The sequence below is a fragment of the Sus scrofa genome, chromosome 3 (assembly GCF_000003025.6).
Source record: "Sus scrofa isolate TJ Tabasco breed Duroc chromosome 3, Sscrofa11.1, whole genome shotgun sequence".
NCBI lineage: Eukaryota > Metazoa > Chordata > Mammalia > Artiodactyla > Suidae > Sus > Sus scrofa.
Genome location: NC_010445.4, coordinates 64006392 through 64028418, shown reverse-complemented (window position 1 = coordinate 64028418; position 22027 = coordinate 64006392). Strand labels below are relative to the sequence as shown.

Below are 22027 nucleotides of genomic sequence, written 5' to 3'. Positions count from 1 at the left end.
CCTGGGAATTTTCTCTCAGATTTTTCTCAGAGAAGATACCCTCATAAGCCAGCAAAGCCTCTTGCCAATTGGATGAGGTGAGCAGTATGAGGTGCGACCCCCGATTTCAGAGGCTAGTGAGGGTCAGTGGAACATTCTGATTGGCTGCTGGAGTCAGACTGACTAGGTTTCATCTTGGTTTGGTGTCCACTTTCCAGCTGAGTTCGTAACCCACCACAGAAAGCCTCCTCATGCCTCAGACACCTCATCTCTTCCTAGGGAGCTAATGACAGTGCAGCCCTCAGAGTTGTGGAGAGGTTGAAACAAGGGATCCCTGTGGGGCATTTATTACAGAGTCCGGTGCAAAGTAAGGGTTTGGTAAATGGCAGCTGTGTCACCATCATCAATCTGAGACCCACTGGAAGGTGCAGGGCTGGATGTGGTTCCTGCAGTGCCCCCACCCCACCCCACCCCAAGTTCTGTGCATCTTTCAGGCTACAAATGACTTTCTTCTCAAGTGTGTTGGAGGAAAAGTTCTGTTACTTTTCTCTTCCAGCCTGCTTGGTCTGCAATGGTAGCATTTAAAGAAAGACGTTGGCTGGACACTCTTCCTTGCCCAGGAGCATTAGACTTACCCTGAGGAAATTAACATAGCTTCCATGTTACTATTCTCTGTGCTGTGGAAAGCGATGTTCAGCCCCTCCTGGGAAGTGATGAAGGCTAAAGATTATTCTCCAGGAACGGCCCCACATGTGCAGGGTGCTCATGAAATCTTGATGTGTGGCCTCAGTTGTGGCGTGCAGTCCTGCCTCCACTCACCTGTTTTGACCAGTGCTGTTGACGGATGATGTCACTGCAGCCTGTTGTAATGTGGAGTCAATTGTATCTTCTTCCCAACACAGCAGATTAAGGGATGTTTAAAAAAAGAAAGGATTTAGCACAAAATATGGAAAGGTCAACCCAGCAATATTAAGTAGGCCTGTCAGACTGTCAGTAGTAAAATTAAAAATGATTGTGGACTAAATAACACATTTGTTCTACTTGGAGCGCAGCCTCTGCCAGGAGGAGCAGTGGTAGAAGGTTTCCCTCTTGTGGAAGAAGTGTGGAACTGCAGTTCCTGGTACTGTCCCTCAATTACTCAGGTTGTGGGCTGTGTCACACTTTGGTCAGTCAGGGTTTCTGAAACGGGACTAGTGTCCACCCTGCCCCCCCTCCCCCAATGTGTCAACAATTGTTTGCAAATGAGCATGGTATATAATTCTACTTAGCATTTTTGTTCTTTTCCAGAGAAGTACATACCCCCATAAATAAACAAGTGTCCGCAAGCATCTATTTGATTTTAACTCAAGAAGGAAATACCTTTATGCATTTTGATGGAGCATGTTAGAAAGTATCATCTATACTTTAATCAAGCCTTCTTTCAAATATAAAAATGAATTTCTTTACCTTGTGAATGACAGACCATAAATGAAAAAAGAGTGGCAGGCACTAATAATAATAGAGTAGTGACATGAGGAGTTTCCATCATGTTGCAACGGAAATGAATCTTACTAGGAACCATGAGGTTGCAGATTCGATCCCTGGCCTTGCTCAGTGCGTTAAGGATCCGGCGTTGCCATGAGCTGTGGTGTAGGTCGCAGACACGGCTGGGATCTGGTGTTGCTGTGGCTCTGGTGTAGGCAGGCAGCTACAGCTCTGATTAGACCCCTAGCCTGGGAACCTCCATATGCCAGGGTGTGGCCCTAAAAAGCCAAAAAAAACAAAAACAAAAACAAAAAAACAAAAACAAACACAAAAACAAAGTAGTGACTTCAATTTCTGTTGGGTCAGGACATTGACTAATACAGTATAGTGAGTCCTGTAACTTCCTGCCACATTAACTACCATTTAGCTATTTTACCTTTAAGCATTGCAGATAATACTTTACTTTTTTATCTTTTAGGCCATATGCCAAACTTTTATTGAAGTTCTTTCCAGATATTGATTTTTTTTTCTCGTTTCAGAGTAACTTACAGGAACATAGAGGGAATTGCCTTCTTATCAGAAACTTATTGTCATGTTTTTCCATCAATAATTCACTAAATAGATGAAGAATAGGCAATTTAGTCTCCTAAAATACCTGCCTTTGTTTGATGCCCAGCATCCTCTAGGTAATTGTTGGCAGATTGAGTAAGCAAGTATCATGCACCCTCTAAAAATGAGTGAAGAACTTGGAATTCTGCAGAGATTGTGTGATTTGGCAGTGTATAGGTGTTTGCACTCTGCTACCTTAAAATTAAATTTGTATATTTAAGTTTTTATGAATGCTAAGGAGTTCGTCTGTTCATATAACATAGATATTCTAGTTGTTCATGTTAAGTTACTTGCTTTATCATGCAATCATTTGTGGGCTTTAACAGTGAGCCCTTTTGACTATATTAAGGATTCCTATGATTTCAAAAGTTTTATGCAAGTTTTATTTATTACTATTTTTATATTTTTTAATTTTACTAGGGTGTAGTTGACTTAAAATGTCTTAGCTTCAGGTTTACAGCAAAGTGAATCTGTTACACATATACATAGATCCATTCTTTGTTCCCAGATAGGTTATTACAGAACATCGAGTAGACCTGCCTGTGCTCTACAGTAGGTCCTCGTTAGTTATCTGTTTTATATGTACTAGTGTGGATGTGTTAATCCTGTCCTCCCAATTTATTCCTCCCCACCACGGTTTCCCCTTTGGAAACTTTGATTTTGGTTTTGAAATCTCTGAGTTTGTTTCTGTTCTATAAATAAGTCCTGCATCTTTTCTTTCTTTTTTTTTTTTTTTTTTTTGTCTTTTTAGGGCCACATCCGTGGCATATGGAGGGTTCCCAGGCTAGGGGTTCGAATCAGAGCTACAGCTGCTGGCCTGCACCACAGCCATAGCAACACGGGATCCAAGCTGCATCTGTGAGCTACACCACAGCTCACAGCAACGCTGGGTCCTTAACCCACTGAGCAAGGACAGAGACTGAACCTGCATCCTCCTGGATGCTAGTCAGACTCATTTCCCCTGAGCCACGATGGGAACTCCTCTTCTGCATCATTTTAAATTAGGTTCCACATATAAGTGATACCATATGATATTTGTCTTTGTCTGACTTATTTCACTTAATATGATAATCTCTAGGGCCATCCATGCAAAAGATATTGGCTACTGTAGTTTTTTTAAAAAAACTTTTATTATAGTTGATTTACAATGTTGTCTTAATTTTTGCTGTACAGCAAAGTGACGTAGGTATATATATATATATTCTTTTTCATGTTATTTTATATTATGTTTATCATAAGTATTGAGTATAGTCCCCTATGCTATGCTACTGTAGTTATTTTGAATTCAGGAGGATAATGATAGAATAGTGAGCAACATATAGCTCAAAGCCGAATTATCACCAAAGTGGGAATTTAATGTGCCTCAGCGGAGCTAACAGAGTCATTTGCACATCAGACATCATTAAAAACTGTGGAATTAGAATCACTTGTATTGTTGAAGTTGCTGGAGTGATTCCCTGAAGACACCTGGTGTATCCTGCAATCAGCTGACATTGTCAGGGTGTGAGATGGAGATGTGACACTTCACATGTTCAAAGGAATCCTGTATTTCAATCAGTGATCAGGAAGGGTGGTATTTATTTTCCCAAGGCTGTGAATTAATGTAATCAGATTATATTGTCAGTTCTTAGTGTTGGTGATGGCATTACGCACATACTCACCCAGACATGCATGTGTCAAAGGAAACAATTTCTTTTTTTCTGTACTCAGGCTAAGTCCTGAGGTAATGGCATTCTTGATTGTCTCAAAAATTTTCTCTAGAAAGTCAAGAGCAAACTGAGAAAACACAACCTTGTAGTCAACTTCTGAGGAAATTCAGATTATCTTCGCGCTACCAGGGGCCCCATCTAATGCTGGTGCTCTATTGTCTGGGGGTGAGTTTAATATGATCACTGCTGTTTGTGACACGAGCATCCAGTAGTCTAGTGAGCCCCAGTAACATTATTTCTCAATAGTCTGCCATTTAGTCCAGCATCTCTAATGTGGTTCTTATGTTTGAATAGCTGTCCCATTGGTACAAACTATCCTTGTCTCTGATTATAAAGGTAGAAATTACTGCCCAGGTTCTTAGTATATCTTTGTCATCGGAGCCATCATGGGATTGACTTCATGCAGCTAGGTTGTTTGAAATTTATGTATTTAGTTATCCTTTCAAGAGATGCTTATTGGATGCCTATTATGTGCACAACATTGTGCGAGATAGGTAACTTTGACAATCAGTAAGACTCAGCTGCCTTCAACACTTAATAGCTAGTGGGGGAGACATTAAGGAAGAGTGCAGAGCATGTTGGGACAATGTATTTATTGCTGTGGTCTCACCTGGAGGGAAAACATAATAATTAGGATGTTTTCTATTTTAAATAATGAAAACTCAACTCAACTTGGCCTTTCAAAAAGGAAATATATTGACTTACCAAACTCAAAGTCCAGAGGCAGTTAGCTTTAGGCAAGGCTTGATCAAGGTACAAACATGTGACAGGGACCGGGTTTATACCTACTTTTCCTCAATAAGGACACTCTTCTCTGTAGGGTCTTTTCTCAGCATCTCAAGATTGCTTCTAAACATTCTCAAGATTGCTTCTAAACATTCTCAAGATTGCTTCTAAACAGTCTCAAGATTATATGCGTCTAGACTAAAGACAGCAAAGAAGAGGAAATTCTCTTCCCCAGCAGCTCAAATAAAAGCCCTCAAGATTGTTAGTTCTATTGGCCTCTAAGTCAGATACATATCTCTAAGTTAATTATTTAGGGGGGCAATGGGATGTGCTGATTTCTTTGTCTGATCAGCACTATTCCTGTCCCTCACCACCCCTCAAGCCAAGGATGGGGTCAGTTCAACCAAACTGTATTGTTGGGCAATTCAGAATAATATGGAGAAGGTGATATGGTTGAGAAGGAAGTCTTAGGAGTGGGTCTTACTGAACTGAATGAGATTTGCCTTTTCCTGAGTTAATTGCTTGGACCTGATTGAATGGGCTGGAGTCACAAGCCCAAGCCTAAAGCTAGAAGTGAGGGTGGAGGGTAATTGGAAGAGGCTGGCCTCATCAACAGAGTGGGGGGGAGGTCTCACTGTGTCCAACAGGGACAGCAAAACTCCACAGTAGCTTGAGCAGGGAAAGTTTAATGTAAAGAATAACTAACTCTTTACAGCACAGGGAACTATATCCAATCTCTTGGAATGGAACATGATGGACGATAATGTGAGAAAAAGAATGTGTGTGTGTGTGTGTGTGTGTGTGTGTGTGTGTGTGTGTGTGTGTGTATGACTGAGTCACTTTGCTATACAGCAGACATTGGCACAACATCGTAAATTAACTATGCTTTAATAAAAAATATGCAAAAAAAAAAAGGATAACTTTCCTGGAGTTCCCGTCATAGCTCAGTGGTTAACGAATCCAAATAGGAACCATAAAGTTGTGGGTTTGATCCCTGGCCTTGCTCAGTGGGTTAAGGATCCAGTGCTGCTGTGAGCTGTGGTGTAGGTTTCAGATGCAACTCGGATCCCGTGTTGCTGTGGCTCTGGTGCAGGCTGGCGGCTACAGCTCCAATTCAACCCCTAGCCTGGGAACCTCCATGTGCTGCAGGAGCAGCCCTAGATATGGCAAAAAGACAAAAAAAAAAAAAAAGAGAATAACTCTCCTAACAGAGGATTTGCCAGTAAGAGGTAAAGAGAATTCTAAGGAATGGCAAGTACAGGAGCAGCTGCCCCTGACCCCTGCCTTGGACTGAGATCACACATCCTGCCAGGAGCCCACCCCAAACCAGGGCCAAGATCCAGATGTTCCAAGGTCACTGGATGCCAGAGAGGTCATTGTGCCACACAAGCCAAGGGAAATTACTGGAAATCTGCCCCTTAGGGAGAGTGGCTCCCTGGAGGTTTTCCATTTCAGAATCACACTTGGGGGCCATGCTGAGGAAACCGAGGGCCACCTGGGGTTGGAGAAGCTACCTCTGCTGCAGAACCCATCCGGGAAGCGCTCCCCAACCAGGAAACAAAAGGCCTTCTCTACCAACAGAGGTTAACACAGGCCCACAAGGAATGCTATTTAAAGGGCCCACCATGTTTTTCCCAGAGTAGGCAGAAAGTCTGAGATTGGATTTGATAACTGACCAAGGAGAAGGTGGTTTAATTAATGCTCAAAAGTGGGCTGCTCCTGCCTTAAGAAGGGAGGTGGATTCAAGTGGGGCCAAAGAGTTTCACAAACTAAGGAAAAAACCAAAGTCATGGCCCTGGGGAGGGGGTTGGAGTGTTCATAGCCACAGGATAGATTCTGTTGGAGCAGAGAGGTGAGGTGGGAGAGGCAGGAACAGAGTTGGGCAGAGAAATACAGGTCGTAGATTGCCTCGGTTATGGTAATAATTAGTTTATTTATTTCTTCGGCTGTGCTTGCTGTCTACAGAAGTTCCTGGGCCAGGGATTGCTACAGCAGTGACAATACTGGATCCTTCACCCACAGACCCACTAGGGAACTCTACTTACACATGATGGGGAGCCATTGATTCTAAGCATTAGAATCAGATTCATGATTTAGGTAATTTTGGTAGCAGTATGGAGAAGGAATTAGAAGAAGGGTGAGCCCCAGCAAGGAGGTCAATTAAGAGACAGTTGAAATTATCCAGGCCAGTGGATGATAGAAAAGCTGAGAAGGTAATGGCAGGGTGTACTTTGAGCAGTAGATTTTAGAGACATTAAAAGGTAGAATGACTAGATCCTGAAGACTGATCAGAATGGGCAGGGCTCTTAATGACTCTTTATCAGTGGATCAGGGAGTTTCCTGGTGGTCTAGTGGTTAGGATTTTGTGCTTTCACAGTGGCGGCCTGAGTTCAGTCCCTGGCCTGGGACCTTAGATTCCGCATCAAGCCACTGCGTGCCACAGCCAAAGCAAAAATAGAAACACAGTGACCTGTTTAGTATAAACCAGGCCTGGACTCCATCAGCTTTACAAACCCATCCTTGCTGGGAAACTGAGGCTGCCCAGCTCGGGAGTTAAAAGTATGAGCTCTGGAGCAAACTACCTGTGTGTAAACCCAGCCTTCTACTCTCACTTGCTATCAGACCTCTTGGGCTAGCTGACCCCCCTGGCCTCAGCTTCTCCTCTGTAAAGTAGAAACAAGAAAATGATCAACTTCAAAGAGCTGTTGTTCGGGACCAAACTAGATACTGTAAAGTATTTAGAACAATTTCTGATACACCATAAGGACTCAGTGACACTGGCCAGTGTCATTTTTCTTGCACAAGCTGAAAATAACTTCAGAAATACATCAAGCTATATTATTGTGCTTTATAAAACATGACACTAAGAGTAAATGATGCTAGCTAGCATTGAATCATTCTTGCTTTCTTTTTTTCTTCTTTCTTTCTTTTTTTTTTTTTTTTTTCTTTTGTCTTTTGTCTTTTTAGAGCCGCACTTGCAGCATATGGAAGTTCCCAGGCTAGGGGTTGAATCAGATTTGCAGCTGCGGGCCTATGCCACAGCCACAGCAACCCCAGATCTGAGCAGTGTCTGTGACCTACACCACAGCTTAAGGCAATGCTGGATCTTTAACCCACTGAGCAAGGCCAGGGATCATGCCTGCATCCTCATAGATACTAGATGGGTTCATTACCACTACACAACCACAGGAACTCCTGTTCTGGCTTTCTGCTGAGATCATTTTCCTCACTTGTTAACCAGAAAACAGAAGGTTTAATCAAGGAGACCAGCTATCTTTAAGAGGCAGAAAAATAAAGTATGCTGATGCTGAGATATCCATGGTCAAACCACAGGACTATAGGGCCACAGAAGTGAAGTTGTTAAATATAGACTCATATTAATTCATGCATTCACTTGGCTAGCTCCTATGTCCAAGATAACAGTTTTTAATTTAGCTATAAAACCAGATTCTAAAAGGACGGTTACGTATGACTTATTAAATAGTTCTATCAATGTCTCTTAAGATCCAGGCAGCTGGCTATCCAGGGTAGGACCCTTAAATGAGGTCAGTCTGTCCAAACAGAAATGATAACCACAACAATACTGACTGATCGTGCTGGCTTGGGGTAAGTATAGGCAAGAGAATCAGATCATAACGTCCAGGACAGGGGAATGGACTCCTGTTCAATACTCAACGCCATTCACGCATGCCTGCCTGGCTCCTAGTGAGATGCTTAGTAAGTATTTAGAGAATGAATGGATTCTCAGACTACTCTACTTGTTAATATAAAAATAAGTACAATTTCAGTCATGAAAATCAGAGACTGATTTTAAAGAATCCATCTCCCACTGTTGTGGTTCTGTTTGCTGCTAAGGTTCGAGTTCCATCCCTGGCTTTGGAACTTCCACATGCTGTGGGCACGGCCAAAAAAAAAAAAAAAAAAAAAGAGTGTATCTCAAACAATTTGACACAGCTGGAGACTAAGTAATATTAGTAAGTAGACTTTTTTTTTAGAAATGGGGGTAGGGGCTATTTGGAACAAGTTCTGTGAAGGGACCCAAGATTTTAAGTTTTAAGAGACAAGCTCGGGAAAGAATGATCTAAATCCACGAAATAGGGAGGACATTTTAATAGCTTGTCGAGAAGATTCACCTCTTTTCAGCTGCCCCCACTGCCATTCACAGGCTTCAGGATTAGGGACAGGAGGACCTGCCTGAGCTGAGGGTTCATCCCTTGGTACTGGGCAGTCCAGCCTGGCCGTGGGAGGGGAATGGCTGTCTGTAGCATCCAAGGTCAAGACAAGGAAGGATGTGGCAGCTGCTTCTAAGGGCTTGTGGGACGTGATTTCTCAGTCTAGCCTGCAGAGTTTTCCAAAAACTTCCCTACAACACCTCCCCCGCTAGCATCACCCTCCTTCTCAGAGCCATTGCACTGCCTGCATCCACAGTTTTCCACATGTCCCAGGTCCCTGTCACCTGCAGATGTCCCAAGAGTGAAGAGGTAGCCTTTCCTCTTCACGTCACTCAGGAACATTTTTTACCCTTTGGTAGACGTTACACAGCAGATCAGTTTCTCTGTGTAAGGAGGTCCTAATTCTTTCCAGGTACTCTGCTAAGCCATCGGCTATTTTATGTTTCCTTCCTCCCTTCCTTCCTTCCCTCCTTCCTTCCTTCCTTCTTTCCACTTTTCCTCCCTTTCCTCCTTCCTTCCTTGCTTCTTTCCTCTTTCTTTTTGTCATGTAGTATGCCTGCTTTATTTGGGAAAAGAGTAGAGAAGTAATCTTTGGCTTCCATTTCCATTTTCTGTAACACTGTGTAGCATCACTGGTCTCTTCAAGTTCTCCGTTATTTTTATTTATTTATATGTATTTATTTATTTTTGTTTTATATTTTTTTAGGGCTGCACCCGCAGCATATGGAGGTTCCCAGGCTAAGGGCTGGATGGGAGCTGTTGCTGCTGGCCTACGCCAGAGCATGGGAGCTTCCATATGTTGCAAGTGCAACCATTTAAACAAACAAACAGGAGTTCCCGCTGTGGCTCAGTGGTTACCAAATCCGACTAGGAACCATGAGGTTGTGGGTTTGATCCCTGGCCTCGCTCAGTGGGTTCAGGATCTGATGTTGCTGTGACCTGTGGTATAGGTTGCAGATACAGCTTGGATCCTGTGTTGCTGTGGCTGTGGTGTAGGCCGGTGGCTACAGCTCCGATTCGACCCCTAGCCTAAGAGCCTCCATATGCTGCGGGTGCAGCTGTAGAAAAAGATTAAAAAAAAAAAAAAAGAACTAAACAAACAAACAAACAAAAAACCATGTTTCTATGTGAGAACTAGGTTACTGCTCAGATCCTTGTAGATTAAAGGATCAGTCAGAGTGTGACTAAGTCTACCTTTACATAGACAGACGCTATCACTGGTGTTACTTTTCAAAAGAACCTCGTTGAATTAGAAACATAAAATCAGACCAGCGTCTGGATTCTTCAGAGAAAACTAATGAGAAAATAAGTGTAACAAAACAAAATAAATACTCCAAATTGGTCTGATTAACAACCGACAAGGGGCCTGTTTTATATGTACATAAATTGTAAAACAAATCCAAGATTTAGCTCCCTCTGAGATAACTATTTCTCTCTTCCCTGAGACCAGTCCCGAGAAAAGATTTACAGTTCAAATAAGCAGCAGGAACAAATTAACTGCCAAGAGCTGTCCTCTCAGTGAAGCTGTTGATAACCACAGTCAAATGATTATAAGTCTATTAGAAAGAGAGACATCACTGATTTGTTGTTTTAAAGATCTGAGGTCTGAAATTCTCATTAATCTGTGAAAATGTTTTCAATGGGCCATTTCATACCATAAAATGTCCTTTAACTTGAGTGCCTAAATCAATCCCCAAACACAACAGTTCTTTTTTCAACTCTACTTCTTTCTTTTCCTTGAGTATAATTAGAGGAAGGATGGGCATTAGAAAAGATGAAAGTTGAGGAGTTGAAGCATTTTGTGTTTTTACAATTAGGAAGGAAAAAAGAGGCAGCATTTCCATAGAAGAGGAGAAGGGCAACTTACTTTTATCTGGAGACTAGATTGAACCCCCGTCCCCCAACACCATCATTCTAAATAACTTCCCTTGCTCATTACAACTCCCTTCCTTAATGAAATGAGTGAGCCTATTTACTTATTGTTTGCGTTTGAGGGCTGTACCCACAGCATATGGTGGTTCCCAGGACAAGGGTCGAATCAGAGCATAGCTGTGGGCCTACACCACAGCCACAGCAACGCAGGATCTGAGCCTCGTCTGTGACCTACACCCACAGTCCACGGCAACGCCAGATCCTTAACCCACTGAGCAGGGCTATGGAACGAACCTGTGTCCTCATGGATGCTAGTCAGATACGTTAACTGCTGAGCCAGGGCAGGAACTCCAAATGAGCCTATTTAGAAAAATTGAATGATATTATCTCATCTATGGAGGAAGAGAGTTGATGATATCCATTATTACTGGTTTATATATACGATTCTCTTCCTCCACTCAGTGAAACTTGATGAGAAAGTTAGATTAGCTACCTTTGGGGTTGTGTCAAGTTTAAACAAAGGTGTATCTCTTCAGCTCAGGACTGTGTTACTCTATGATTTTTTTCTAGCCATTTTAATGGTCATTTGGATTTCCACATTGTCAAACAGTGAACTGTCTATACATTGTCCTTTGATTTGGTTTAAACCACAAGAGTCAGTTGGAATTCTGCAGTAGACTCATACGATCTCTTGTATTTTTCATTACTATTTCAGAGCTCCTGTCTCCTCTCTCTTTTTTTTTTTTTTTTTTTTTTTTTCTTTTCTACTGCCTTCATCAGAAGCTTGTCCTAGTGGAGATCTCTCTACCAGCCTCCCTTCAAAACTAACCACTTTTGATGTTGCAAATATAGTTCTGGCTTGTGCCTTATCCATTCAGGATTATGTTCTTGGCTATTTCTGCTGTTTGTTTTTCTGTCCACTGTAATTGATGCTGCCTTCCGTGGCAACAGAACCTCAAATCCACTTACTCCTCGAGACTCAATATTTTCTGTTTCCGTTGGATGGCAAGGTGTAAACCCAGCTTGAAATTATAATCCTTTTAGTCCCAGATTTAGAGGTGTTGCCAAGAAGATTGGTTGCAGATTTAAGCTACCTCAAACTTTTAGCAGTCCCAGGAATTTCTCTAGTTTTTGCTTGCAAAACACTTCCTCCTCTGAAGATTTCTAGAATTTGTTTTCAATTCCATATTTCCTCTTAAGTATATTTCCCTTTATTTTTCTACTTGAAATTATAAGCCCACATTTCTTAGCAAAATCCTAATTCAAAATGCAACCGGTGTAGTATTTTTTATACTTTAGGAGCTCAGCAATTATCGCCTTTTATATAAAGAATATTCTGTTAATCTTTAACAAATAAATATTCTGATTATAAATGCCTGTTGGGGTCACTGTTGATTTTTTTCTACAAATTAGCATTTCCATCATGTTTACTAACACTGAAATACAATACTGTTATACATATTTTTTTTTTTTTATCATTTCAGGTGGAGGAGGCCCTGGAAGCTGTCAAAAATGCCACAAATGAGCAAGACCTTGCAAATCGCTTTAAAGAATTTGGAAAAGAGATGGTGAAACTTAACTACGTCGCTGCAAGAAGACAACAGGTAGGAAAGATTTTGGAAAGCTGGGGGAGAAAACGAGGGAGTGTAAGGTTCCTTGTAGATTTGTGGTCTGAACAGTGGATCAGCGGCATCTGCCGCTGTCAGAGCATCAAATGCCCTAGGAAACTGTGATCACAAAGGTGTCTTCCTACCTGGCCCCACTGTCCAGTGCTGGTACTGCCTGGGTCCTTTGGCCCCTGAATATTTGGAGTAGGTCTCAGGTCACCTGCCTCGCTGGTGGGCACCATTCTCCAGCCCCTGGCACATTCTAACCTTTTGTTCAGTCAAAGAGAAGCTCCTGAGTGGAATAAAGAGTATCAAACTGTGGTTTGGTGCTGTGGCCACTTTCTGGACATAGCTCTTTGCCCTTACATTTTATCCCTCAGCCCTGTGGACAGCAGTGTGCATAGAACACTCCTAAATGTGCAGAACGTGTAGTGGAACTTTTAGGAATGAGATGAAGAAAACAGGAGGAAAAAAAAAAACAAAAAAACAGAGGAAAGGCCAAGAGCGAGAAAGAGTCCAGAGAGAATGATGGGCAGTAAGTCATTTTGATGAAGTTGATTGGCCTGGGGTTTTCCCTGCTTCCTTTGTCTAAAGATGGCATCTCCTCAGTCCTCAGTTTTATCCAACTCAATTTTTTCATTAGGTACCATTAGAATTTTATTCCCAAAGTGTGTTCTTTTTCTTTCTCCCCAGGGAAGGAAACTCTTTAAAAGTGAAGGAGTTTGTTAAAAACCTTTTCACCTATCCTCTTGATTCTTCAACCTGTGGGGCAATCCCTGATGACTTTTTTTGAGGTTCTCAATGACCAATAGGAGAGTTCTGTTCATTTATGCCATGCTTACAAACTTGACCGAGATCCAGTCCCTTCCTCTCATGCGCTGCCAATGTCCCTTGTAATGGGAGCACAGACATGATTTTAGTTCACGTGATTTTTTTTTTTTTTTTTTAAGGGCCGCGCCCGAGGCATATGGAGGTTCCCAGGCTAGGGGTCTAATCGGAGCTGTAGCCACTGGCCTATGCCAGAGACACAACAATGCCAGATTCGAGCTGTGTCTGACCTACACTACAGCTCACAGCAATGCCAGATCCTTAACCCACTGAGCGAGGCCAGGGATGGAACCTGCTTCCTCATACATACTAGTCAGATTCGTTTCCACTGAGCTGTGATGGGAACTCATTTTTTAGTAGACTGTTATCAGCAGAATTTCTTCCTTGGCATCGTGTGAGGTAGCCCACAATGCAATGTGATAAGGAAAGAAGTTATTCTGAAGCACATATTTGAGGCCAAAAATCCACTTAGATTTAAACAAACACTGAAAAAAAAAAAACATTGAATATTTTTAAAAAAAAACGTTTTATTGAAATGTAATTGATTTATGATGTGATTATTTCTGCCGTACAACCAAGTGATTCAGTTATCCACATAACACATATCTATTCTTTCTCAAATTCTTTCCCCATCTGGTTTATCACAGAATATTGGGTAGAATTCCCTGTGCTATACAGCAGGTCTCTGTGGGCCAATCATTCCGTATACAATAGTGTGCATATGCCAGTCCCAAACCTCCAAGCCATCCCTAACCCCCCACACTTCTCTTTGGTAATCATAAGTTTGCTTTTAAAGTCTGTGAGTCTGTTTCTTCTTTGTAAATAAGTTCATTTTAATCATTTTTTAAGATTCCACCTATAAGTGATATTCATATGATGTTTGTCTTTCTCTAACTTCATTTAGTATGATAATCTCTAGATCCATCCAAGCTGCTGCAGATGGCATTATTTCATTCTTTTTTATGGCTGAGTAATATTCTATTGTATATATGTACCACATCTGCTTTATCCATTCCTCTATTGATGGACATTTAGGTTGCCATTGAGTCTTGATCTCACTGAACCAAGAGGGAGGCTGGGGAGAAAGGTAGGGGCTGGGACACTCTTTGGATTTTATTGTTCAGTGAAGGGGTAGGTGTTGAATCGTTTAGAGTTTGATATTGAAGTCTGAGATTTACATTTTAATATTATTCTAGATATGTTGCAAGGAAGAGAGTAGCATGGAAGAGGAGAGACTAGTTTTAGATGGGAGGGTGCTTAAGTGGTCTAGGTGAGCGATGCTGGTGGTCTCGATTAGCTTGGCGGCAGTGGCAATGGAGAAAAGTATAGGGAGTCAATGTTTTCTTTGAAAATAGAACACTTAGGACCTGCTGTGGAGGTGGGTGTGTGAGGTTAGGGTATGAGAGCAACCAGTTCACATCTAAGGTCTTGTTTGGGCAAATGGTAGATGATAGTGAATTTATTGAGATGAGAGAAGATGGAAGAGGGGCCGTTGAGATTTAGAAATCAAGATTTCATTTAGATACCTTGATTTCGAGAGGCTTGTAAGATATCCCTGCAGAAATGTGAAGTAGAAGAGAGACGTGGGTTGGCAATCAAAACACAAGTCATCAGCATGTAACTGGTATTAAATTCATGGGAACATATGAGACATTCATGTGAGAACACCCATAAATATAATTTATTTCATTAACCTTGGTTTAATTAATTGCTACTTCACACTTTTCCAAGAAAATTTAGGGAAAAAAGTAGAATTCTAAAAGAAGAAAAAAAAATGGTTTAACACTCTTCTGGACACAAAAACATGGTGCTGCTCATTTGGCATATTGCCTTTTAGTTGTTTATCTTAATATTTCCACCTATTGACAATCACATTATACATACAAGTATGCATAGTGTGTCCTTTTTTATCTTATAAATCTTGTCCATATTATTATTTTTATGAAAACTATTTTTAATATCCACATAAAGATCCCATCAAATGAAAGCTTCAGTAGTTTACTTAATCGAGTCTCCATAAATCAGCATTCACATTGTTTACAGGTTTTTTTGTTTGTTTGTTTGTTTGTTTTTGTCTTTTTGCCTTTTCTTGAGCCGCTCCCGTGGCATATGGAGGTTCCCAGGCTAGGGGTCCAATCTGAGCTGTTGCCGCCGGCCTACGCCAGAGCCACAGCAATGCGGGGATCGGAGCCGCATCTGCGACCCACGCCAGAGCTCACGGCAACGCTGGATCCTTAATCCACTGAGCAAGGCCAGGGATCGAATTGCAACCTCATGGTTCTTAGTGGGATTTGTTAACCACTGAGCCACGACAGGAACTCCTACAGGGTTTTTTTAATGTGATTAAAAAATGTTTCTAAGAACATCATTATGGAATGCCCCCCCATTTGTCACTTTCATATTTAGATTTTTTTTTAGTAAATGCTTCATAAATCAGCATTTACATTGTTTATTATTGTTTTCATGTGATTAAAAATCTTTCTAAATATGTCTTTATGGAAAGAATTTCACACTCCCTATTTCTCACTTTCATATTTAGTGGGGTCTTTTTGTTTTGTTTTGTTTGTTTGTTTCAGTGTAGATAGCCCAGAATGGAATATATAGACTTTATGGACTAGGTTCTCTGGTGTTCTGGAGGAAAATTCCACCTGCACTGCCTAGCTTATTGCCTAATGTAGAGACTACCCTGATACATTAGTTCCTTATTTATCTGTGTTGATATTTAGGGCTAAAAATAGGCCATCCCAGTTTAGAAGCTATGTTGGCTGGCATAGATCTGTTAGTGTTTAAGCAGAGGTGGAGAGAAAGCCCAGTTAGCTGTTACTACTAATCGTCACTTTGTCTTGAGAGTCCTACATACCAAATATAATGTGCCTGTCTCAGAATTATTTTGACCCACGAAAGAGCGATGCAATTCATTCTTTCTAGGTCATCCATCTATCATTTCTAGGTCATCCAAGTGAGCAAATAGGAATAGAACCCAGTGGTTCAAATACTCTTTTAATGATACATTTTTAAGCCAAAGAATTTTTTTTCCAGAGACATTCAGCTGGCAATCCTGCATGGCTCTCAGAGAGCAGCACTGCCTTTAACATTTCCCAAAATGATGTGAACATGTTAACAATACTCTTTAAAACTAAAAATAAAGATGCATCCCAGTGGTACTCTTTTGACATCCAAAACTAGGTAAGCAAGTCATCTTCAATCTATTTTGTTTTCATTCCCCAAATTCAATGATTGATCTGCCATCAAAAGTAGTTTTTTGAAAAATGAACCCTATTCTGCAAATGGTAATGAAGTGGCAGTGATGCTCTAAGCAAAATCAGAGGAGTTTTTATTTCCCATGTTTGTACTTGTGATTGAATATGGAAGCAGGTGCAGAATCAGAAGACTGAAGTTTGGGTTTTCCATTTGCCAATAAGTAATGCTGATCCATGCAAGCCGCTTACCTGTTGGTAGCTCCGTTTTTACATTCTTACAGCAATATTTATGCAATGCATTTTTTAAAGAGCCACACCTGTGGCATATGAAGTTCCCAGGCTAGGGGTCAAATCAGAACTGCAGCTAAGGCAATGCCAGATCCTCGAACCACTGAGTGAGGCGAGGGATCAAACCTGCATCTTCACAGAGACAGTGTCAGGTCCTTAACCTGCTGAGCCACAACAGGAACTCCTGGAATGCATTTTATAGGCCAGACACTGTGCTATTGACTTAAAGAGCCACTGAACTAGATAGTGATGGCTTTTTGCTCTCACTAGACATAAGATTTAGGAGAAAGACATATACATAAATAAGTAAATACAATAAAGCATGATGAGTGTTCATGATGGGAGGGAAGAAGGTCTTGCGGGGGCAGATAGCAGGGGACCCAGCTTAGAGAATTGGAAGGCGAGTGGGTTCCCAAAGGACGGGCCTCATCAGGATAAAGGATAGGGCAGAAGAGGGATGCTCAGAGATTGCACAGAGAAAGGACAGCACATGCAGAGTCTTGGCAGCTGTAGCGAACACAGGGAGGGGAGATGTTTTCTAAAATCCCCATGTTCCTGGAGGCTGGTGACTCTGAGCTCTGTTCTGACACTTCCAGGGCAAGATTCAGGGAAGTGACCGCTTCGTGTTTTGCACATACAGGAGCTGAAGGACCCTCACTGCCGGGACGAGATGGCAGCTGCACGAGGGGCTCTGAAGAAGAATGCCACCATGCTGTACACGGCCTCCCAAGCCTTCCTCCGCCACCCAGACGTCGCCGCCACAAGAGCCAACCGGGATTACGTGTTCAAACAAGTCCAGGAGGCCATCGCCGGCATCTCCAATGCTGCTCAAGCTACCTCGCCCACCGATGAAGCCAAAGGCCACACGGGCATCGGGGAGCTGGCTGCGGCTCTGAATGAGTTTGATGTAAGTGTCCAAGGCATGCACATGGAGGGGCGGGCGCTTTCCCTGAAAAAATGTACTGAAGATGCTGGGCCACCAAGATAGTATACATTGGTTTATTCCTCCTGGAGGCTGTTTTTTTGTTTTTGTTTTTGTCTTTTTTTTTTGGCCATGCCTATGGCATGTAGAAGCTCCTGGGCCAGGGATCAAACCTGTGCCACAGCAGTGACAACACAGGATCCTTAACCCCCTGGGCTACCAGGGAACTCCATCTCTTAAAGGCCTAATTTTTAAATTTTAAAAAAAAATCATTTTTAATTAAAATGTAATTGATTTGAGTTCCCATCATGGCTCAGCAGAAACAAATCTGACTATCGTCCAAGAGGACACAGGTTCCGCCCCTGGCCTCGCTCAGTGGGTTAAGGATCCGGTGTGGCCATGAACTGTGGTATGCGTCACAGACACAGCTTGGATCTGGCATTGCTGTGGCTGTGGTGTAGGCCAGCCCCCACAGCTCTGATTGGACTCCTAGCCTAGGAACTTACATATGCTGAGGGTGCGGCCCTAAAGAGACAAAATTTAAAAATAATAATAATAAAAGAACAAAAATTTAAAAAATAAAATTAAAAAAAATAAAAAGAGTTTCTGTCATGTCTCAGTGGTTAACAAACCTGACTGGTATCCATGAGGATGTGAGTTCAATACTTGGCCTTGTTTAGTGGTTTAAAGATCCGGTGTTGCTGTTGGCTGTGGTGTAGGTTGCAGATGTGGTTTGGATTTGGCATTGCTATGGCTCTGGCGTAGGCCAGCAGCTATAGTTCTGACTCAGCCCCTAGCCTGGGAACCTCCATGTGCCATGGGTATGACCCTAAAAAGACAGAAAAACCCAAAAAAAGTATAGTTGATTTATAATGTGCTAATTTTTGCTGTACAGTAGTGACCCAGTCATATATATGTTCTTCTTCTCATGCTACCTTCCATCATGTCCTATCCAAGAGACTGGTTATAGCTGCCTGTGCAATATGGTAGGACCTTATTGTTTATCCATTCTAAATGTAATAGTTTCCATCTACCAGCCCCAAATACCCCATTCATCCCACTCCCTCTTCCTCCCCCTTGGCAACCATAAGTCTCTTCTCCAGGTCTGTGAGTCTCTTTCTGTTTTGTAGGTTCATTTGTGCCGTATTTTAGATCCCACATATAAGTGATATCATATGGTATTTGTCTTTCTCTTTTTAACTTATTTCACTTAGTATGAGAGTCTCTGGTTGCATCCATGTTGCTGCAAATGGCATTATTTCGTTCTTTTTATAGTGGCGAGACTTAGAGGCTTTTGATAGTAAGGTAAACCACATGACGTGTTACTGTTCTTAAGAAACTGACGTCTTGGCAGAACCTGGTTTACAAGTCTTAAAAGGAACAAACAATGTTTAAGAGGCCCTGAACCCATGCAAGTGGAAATGAAACACTTTGTTTCCTACACCGTATGCTATTTTAGGGACAATCTATTGTTTGCATGATCATCTTAATTATCAAAGAGGCAAAAGTCATTGGCAGTGTAGGTGTAGATTGTCTCTGTCTTGTGTCGGGGTGAAGATCTGCTCTCCATCTCTTCATTTTAAATCAGTGGCAAGCAAACTCCTCTGCCCCGTCATTCTGTGTGGGGTCCCAGTCTTCCTTACATCAGCCCCTCTGGGTGGCACCTCCTCTAGTCCCAAGAATGACTCACCTTGTGCACCTGCTTTTCTGGATGTGTGTCCCAGTGTGGGAAGCAGTAGGAGGAGGGCTCATTGTGCTTGGGCTTATTCAAAGCAATGGAATGAATGGGAAAGATGCATGTCATTAATAGCCCATGATGGCAGCCCTCATTTCCCCTGGGCAAGGATACAGCCCACCTGTGAGAAGGTGGAATTCAATTGAGTTCATCCTATATTCAGGGAGAGCCTATATATGTTGTGAGCTGTAGAAAAATTATAAAAAAATTAGCATCTGCTTTTAAGAGTTACATTTTCCTAAAGGGGAGCTGAAGGAAGTAGAATGTAATAAATCACCTTTTAAGTGATAATATACAATGTACAAATTCATAGGAGAAAAATCGGTTACTTAACAACTGTGGAGAAAGATGATGAGCTTGTTTTTGGATATGTTGACAGGAGTTTTTGGCAGGAGATGACTGGCTGCCTGCTAGAAAAGAGGACCAGGAGTAAATTATTGTTAAAGGCATGGAGATGAATGCTATAAAGGAGGGATAATTGTAACACTTTATGCAGTTTCCACAGGTGTCTCACCTCTTTCCCTTATTTTTTCGATTAGTCTATGTATATATTTATGCCTGTATGTGTCTATTCCATTTCCAGAATTTTTATAAGAATTAAATATGATAAATTTGAAGTATCATAGAAATTGGACCTTCATATGTGGTATATTTACAAAGTTTTAGGAGGTAACAAAAAATTCATTTGAACTAATAAAATACTTTAGTAAGGTTATTGATTTTAAAATAAACATATAGAAGTCGCTAGATTTCCATAATGAAAAAGAAAAATGAACTATGGAAAAGAGATCCTGTTCACAAAATAGACAATAAAGAAAAAAATTGTCAACTGGGAGTTCTCTTGTGGCTCAGCGGAAATTAATCTGACTAGCATCCAATGAAGGCTCAGGTTCCATCCCTGGCCTCGCTCAGTGGGTTGAGGATCCAGCATGCCGTGAGCCGTGGTATAGGTCACAGATGCAGCTTGGATCTGGCATTGCTGTGGCTGTGATTTAGGCCAGCAGCTACAGCTCCGATTCGACCCCTAGCCTGGGACCCTCCATATGCCACAGGTGTGGCCTTAAAAAGACAAAAATAAATAAATAAATAGTAATTTGTTAGCTTTATTTCACAATCTAATTTAATATTATTTCCTTATACATGTTAGAAATAATCCTGATACAGATGTGGAGGATTTAAGAAAGAAACTCGTATTACTTTACTGAGGAATAAGTTTTACTTTTTGGTAAATGATGTCATGATCTCAGGACAACTACTGACCCTATCGATTTTTATAATATTCGGACAATCACTATAAAAATTCTAGGAGGGTTTTTGGAACTTGACAGAGTGATGATAAAGTTTTGTTTTGTTTTTTTCCTGGAATAAGAATAGATGAGCCTATAACTTAAGGAAACAAAAATGAGCAGTCCATGCACTCAGGTAATAATATAATGCAACATTAATTTTTAGTGTGTGCATTAGAATAAAACTGTCCCATTGGTTTAACAGAATAGAAAATCACACTCTCATATACAAAATTATTTTATGAAATGGTACTTTTTAAAATTAAGAGTAGATAGGTATGTAATCAGGTTTTGACAGAATTGCACTTTTATAATTACAGTTTATAATCAAAAAGTAACCAATACTACCTAAATGAGGACCTAGTAATAGAGTAGAACTGTAGCATACACAGAAGGCTCTCTTGAAGGACAGTCCAGGCTCTTCCACTGCTGCCACCTTCTGCCCAAGAGTGTGATGACGGCTGCTTCCCATTCTCTCTCTCTCTCTCTCTTTTTTTTTTTTATATTGAATCTTAAAATATATATAGAGAGAGGTATAGTTGATTTACAGTGCTGTGTTAATTTCTGCTATACAGCAAAATGGTTCAGTTATATATACACTCTTTTCTGTATCCTTTTTCATTACGGTTTATCACAGGACATTGATTATATTCTCTGTGCTATACAGCAAGCCTTGGTTGTTTACCCCCTCGTGTGTAATAGCTGACATCTGCTAACCCCAACCTCCCACTCCACCCATTTTCCACGCCTCCTCCCCTTCAACAACCCCAAGTCTGTTCTCTGTGTCTTTGTGTCGCTCTGTTCTACAGATGGGTTCATTCGTGTCATATTTTAGATTCACATGGCATTTGTCTTTCTCTTCCTGACTTACTTCACTTAGTATGAGAACCCCTAGTTGCATCCACCTCTTCTCTTTATATCTTAACCATTTTCACTAAAAAGAGCTTTTACCTGCGGTGGATTGAACAGTTGAGGTGTCACTGGAATATTACGTCTTAGGATTCAGAAAATAAAGGCCATATGGGGAAATGTATTAGTAAAGTAGTCAGCTTACTTTCTACTGCACTGTTAAGAGTGATGTGGTCTCATGCTGGACAAAGAAGGTTTTGGGAGGTTAACACATGGATATAAAAAGCAGAGACTTTTTTATTAAAAATGGCATATAAGTCACTGATTATATTTTATTAATTTATATATTAACATTATTATTCATGAATTGTATGTTAATATATAACACATTAATAAATCTCTTGTATATTAGGTATATAACTTATTTTCATTACTTATTATATTAAGTATATGTTAACTAAGTCTTTATACATTATGTAAGCTAAGTATGTTAACCAAGTAACATTTCATTATTAAATATAGATTAGTTCTCAAGCTATGTAAATTGCATAGAGCATTATCTAATGTTTCAAACTTTGTTTCTCAGATGTAGACAAAAATCAACATATGGAGCCTGTCTCAATTGGCAGTTCATAGATACTGATTCCATTTGGTGTGGTTCCCTAAAAACAGTCATTTAGCAAATGCAATTAATTTCAGCACTTATTCAAAAGTAGTAATAGCAGTAAAATATTATTGAATACTTAAACATTTAAGATAGTTAACCAGTTGCAGATTCTCC

At 41.0% G+C, this 22027-nt stretch overlaps 1 protein-coding gene across 5 annotated transcripts in view; it reads left to right on the top strand.

Annotated features, from left to right (window-relative positions):
- The window catches only part of CTNNA2 (catenin alpha 2), a 1212918-nt gene that overhangs the window by 389572 nt on the left and 801319 nt on the right, over positions 1-22027 (top strand). For all 5 annotated transcript variants that reach the window (XM_021088202.1, XM_021088201.1, XM_021088200.1 and 2 more), the window contains 2 exons: positions 12016-12135; positions 17095-17361. In XM_021088202.1, the coding sequence (XP_020943861.1) occupies positions 12016-12135; positions 17095-17361 (387 nt within the window). The remainder of the gene's footprint in view (positions 1-12015; positions 12136-17094; positions 17362-22027) is intronic.